At 35.8% G+C, this 4,688-nt stretch overlaps 1 protein-coding gene across 1 annotated transcript; it reads left to right on the top strand.

The window, feature by feature from the left end:
• The first annotated feature begins 2,477 nt into the window (after positions 1 to 2,477).
• Positions 2,478 to 3,422, top strand: LOC122289145. Its single transcript, XM_043096101.1, has one exon. It carries the CDS (start codon positions 2,609 to 2,611, stop codon positions 3,269 to 3,271), a length of 663 nt encoding a protein of 220 aa, XP_042952035.1. The 5' UTR covers positions 2,478 to 2,608; the 3' UTR covers positions 3,272 to 3,422.
• The last annotated feature ends 1,266 nt before the right edge of the window (positions 3,423 to 4,688 follow it).

Raw genomic sequence — 4,688 nt, 5'->3', positions numbered from 1 at the left:
ATATGATACATTCGATGTGTTAACATCGTATTTCGCATATATTTGAGCTGGGGCCTTAATAACTTGGATATTCTCTTTTAGATCTGCGAATATAAAGAAAACATCACAATACGAAATCCGTGGTGGTGGCCAGAGAATCTCCGATACTAGAGTCAATATAATCTTAAAACAATGAGTAAGAAAGCAGAGATTTCAGTAGGGGTGCTACCCGCACCATACGGTGCGGGGAGCCTCCCCGCACCCCGCCCCGCACCATGCGGGGGTGGGGTTTTCCTCCCCGCCACCCGCCCCCGCATCCCCGGGGCGGGGTGCGGGGCGGATACCCAATCCGCCCTGCTTTATTTTCACTTCAAATATTAACTATATTTTATTATTTTAAAAAATTATTTCTAGATCTAAAAGTGATAAAAATATATATGTTTAGATCTAAATTGTAAATTTAAATTTTGTAAATATGACTATAATTTAAAAATTATGTTATTTTTAAATTTACTAATGCATATTTTGTGTAAGTTGTAGTGTAGTAGTTTTTAAACTATATAGTTTTTAAATTTGCTAATGCATAATTTGTGAACAAGTCTAACAAATTATAATATATATATTTATATATATACAATTTGTAAAATATAAATATATATTTATATATATAAACATATATTTATGTTTTTGTAAATATAAATATTTATGTTTATATATATAATATATATATATATATATAGGTGAGGGCGGGGCGGGGGAAATGCGGGGCAGGGTTGGGCTCTCCCTGCCCCCAGCCCCCGCTAGGGGGACTAGATGCGGGGCGGGGGCCCCCGCCCCGGCCCATGCGGGGCGGTGTACCCCGCCCCGTCGTGCGGGGGCGGGGCGAACGGGGGCGGGGCCCCATTGCCCACCCCTAGATTTCAGAGTCTCCAGCGATAACTAAGAGACCTGATACCGTTGCCCTTTTATTCCTGACTCTTGGGATAAAATGTCAATGTCTTGTGCTAGGGGGTAGTGTCCTCTTTGCCCCCCCATAAGGCGTGGCCTTATGCCGATGTTCGCCATCAGACTCTTCCTTCTCTTCACGTCAGAAAATTAAGGGTTTTCCATGATCTAAGCCCACCTGTCCACTCAAGATTATTTGGGATTCAATTTCGACGAGGTGCCATGCTCCTCCATCCTTTGCGTTAGGTTGGATGTCCTGCGCTCCTAAGACTATAAACCGACTTCTGATAGGGGTTAACAACCCTTTAATTGGGTTGGTAAATTATCTAATTGGCCTGAACCTCTCATGGTATTGGGCTCAGATTCTAGACCTCGGGCCTAGGAAAAAACTTCCTAACACAACAATGAGTAATAATGAAGAAATTATGGAGCAATTTCAAAATATAGACCTATATAATGAAGATAATTGAATATATTATTACAACTTGTGGAAAACAAAATTATAAGTTATTGTTTATCCATCATATAAATTACATATTTTTCAATATTTCTAAATTATTTTATTTGAAAAATATTTTTGTTTAGAATTATTATAATGAAATTTAAAATTTTCAGAAGCGGGACCCATCATTGGTTGTTCAATGATCAATCCCCCGCGTTGTCCCCTTCCCGATGTGAAGTGTGTGCCGCCCGCCCACCCGGGACTTTTGACTTTGATGGGGCTCTTCCCTCACTCACAGCTTGGACCTTTCCACATACTCACAGCTTAAACCTTTCCACATCGCCATGCAGTAGTAATTGACGACGTGAGGACCGAGGAACGTGGCCTTTCACTGTTTATGTAAATAAAATTCTTTTACTAATTTTTTCATAATTCTAAGATAAATAAAGAAAATAGATACTCAAAATAAGTGAATCAGTATTTATCATAACTTACATGCTTAGGGTTTTCTACTGTCTTTTTATATCCTTTATTGTAAAATTTATTAGAGTTATAAAAAAGTGAAAATACAAATATTTTAATATAAAATAAAATTCATAACTTTTTTATAATCATACTTTCGGTTTAGCAACAATAATATAATATATTGCTAAATCATGTTTAGATAATAAAAATGTTTTATGTCATCTTATTATTATAATTTTTTTAAATTTTTATGTAAAATATAATAAATAATTTAATTTTTGTAAATATTAAAATAATAATAATATTAAAAAATAATATTTTATTCAATTTTTATATTAACTTATTTCATTTCAATTCATTATCTAAATTGGCCTAATGACTATGTTTAGATGTGGAATGAACTCAATTTATCCCAAATCAATTATTTATGAAATTTATTACTTTTTAATTTTTTATTTATATCTATTTTATTCGTTTAAACATATATTTGAATTTATGTATATTTAAATACATTTTAATATAATTTACAAAATATTATTATTTTAAAATGATATAAATCCCCTGAATTCACCTCAGCATGATAAAATAATTGCAAATACTGCGTAAGGTTAAAATATATAACCCCGGGCCCTTAACCATGGTTAAGCCACCGGTTCTTAAAAACAACAGCAAAGGAAAGCTGCACACAGTCGGGGCTACGACAAACAGAAACCAACCAATCGAAGCAAGTGAGTCCGGGAGATCAGAGATAGAACGTGGACAACTTTTTCTACATACATGGCGTTTTATGTGGACGAAGATGAGGTGTGGAAATGCCCAGAACACCCCTCTAAGCGTCGCCGCAGTGGGATTTGTCCGGTATGCCTCCGTGACCGTCTGTCCACCCTCTGTCCCGACTGCGCTAACGTCCGGCCCTGCACCTGCTCTGCCACCTCAGCCACGAAATCCTCTTGTTCTTCATCATCCTCTCGCTTCTCTTCGTACGATGCTGGCCGCGTATCCAATCTGGTTGAGAGTGAGCCGGTTTTCCGCCGCTCCAGATCGCTGGCGATTCCCTTCCTCCGTTCCAGGTCCCGGTTCGTCGGCAACGAAAACGAACTGAAAGAACCGCCATCGGGGCTCAGTAGGGGCAAAGCTTCGTCGTTTTGGTCGGTGTTCAGGTCGCAGAAGAACAAGAAGGTCGAGGTGGACGAAGGAAATACGAGGAAGAGTGAGGAGGCGGAAGAAGACAAAGATAACGTGAGGTCGAGGACGACAATGATGATGAGGTCGAGATCCGTCGCAGTATCCGTGACGTCAGACTCCGGGAACGGTGTTGGCGTTAGAGAATACGGTAGAGCGAAGAGTCGGAGGTGGTATTTCCCGAGTCCGATGAAGGTTTTTCGGCAGTCAAAGATGACTAAGGTGGTTCAGGAAAGGTCTTCTTTGTACAGGGTCTGATTTTTTCGGACACAAAAATCATATATTTTTTTTTTTTTTATAATAATTCATCGCCGGTTGACCTTTTTAGTCTTTAGAGATGAGATAATATTTTTCATTACAGTAATTAAATTTAGAAAATCGAGAATTGTGCCTGATTTGTGTTCTCTCACTTGTGGTATTTTCCTTTCTTTTTTTGTTTTGTTATTTTAATGTTTTTTTTTTTTGGGATTTTATTTTTCAATGTAATATTTTGAAAGTATAAGTAATCATATCTTATACATAGTATTAACACAAATAAATAGATAATATTCCATGTGACAATTTTTTCAAGCATTTCCATGAAGATGAATGGCTTGTCTGGGTGGATTTCTTTTCATAATTATGATAGGAGGGATTAATATTAGTCTTGCCCAAATCAGAGTCGAAGTCCCATCACTCCTAAAGGATAACAATTCAAGGGAACTGTGTTGTTTAATACAAGCCTAGCAATCCTGCTTATTAGAAGGAATGAATCATTAGCTTATGAATATTTATGATGTGACGATTAGGTAATTCTAATACATGATAAGGTCTACAGTGACTAAGCATTGTATAAAGTTAATCTATTTATTACATTCATTCAAAGGGCCTCTACGCCTATATATAAGAGCGACAGGTAACTCTTGAACTATCTGATTACGCATTCTTGAATTATTATCCCTCAGTTGTTACTGACTTAAGCATTAGAGTAATCATAGACACACAATGCCACCTACATAGCAATTTGCAGGTTATGAATCACTATTAGTGGTGGGACACATCTTTTACAATAATAAATCCCAAAATTATTATGCCAAATTTGTATATTTTTCATCAAATTCTTGTTTTAATATGTCGAACTATAGGAATGCAAACCTAAGAGATCGGATTTAAAAACTTGATCTTTCGCTTAAACCTGGACCTAATATAGTAAAGTGGGGTTGGGCCATAGATAAAGTTGGGAAAATATTCTCTAAATTCTTTTTTAAATCAAATAATTTTCAGGTATAAATTTTAGCTTTTTGGGACCCTATGATATGTAATACAATTGGATCCATTCCATAATGCCATGAAAAAAAGGGATAATATAAGAAGAAAAGGTAAAGAAGTTTTTAATCTTAGATACATGAACAACCCTAACAATATTTTTGTGTACTGTCGGATAAAAATTTAGAACCCTTTTAATTCTCTAAACAAGTAATAAAGAAAACTAATGCTAGATTATACAGTTATAGAACGTACAAACAAAGTATAATTTATTTGAAAAAAAGTGAGGTCTACTGTTAAAAAATTAATTAATTTTTTCATGTGAGTCACGTATTTACTCACTTTTTTCATAGAAATCGCGCGACGCTTATACACTCTACGACTGTAAATATTATTTTTAAATAAATAAATACTGTAGAGCTAATATCTA

Source organism: Carya illinoinensis, chromosome 12, assembly GCF_018687715.1.
Source record: "Carya illinoinensis cultivar Pawnee chromosome 12, C.illinoinensisPawnee_v1, whole genome shotgun sequence".
NCBI lineage: Eukaryota > Viridiplantae > Streptophyta > Magnoliopsida > Fagales > Juglandaceae > Carya > Carya illinoinensis.
This window is presented reverse-complemented; position numbering and strand designations above follow the sequence as displayed.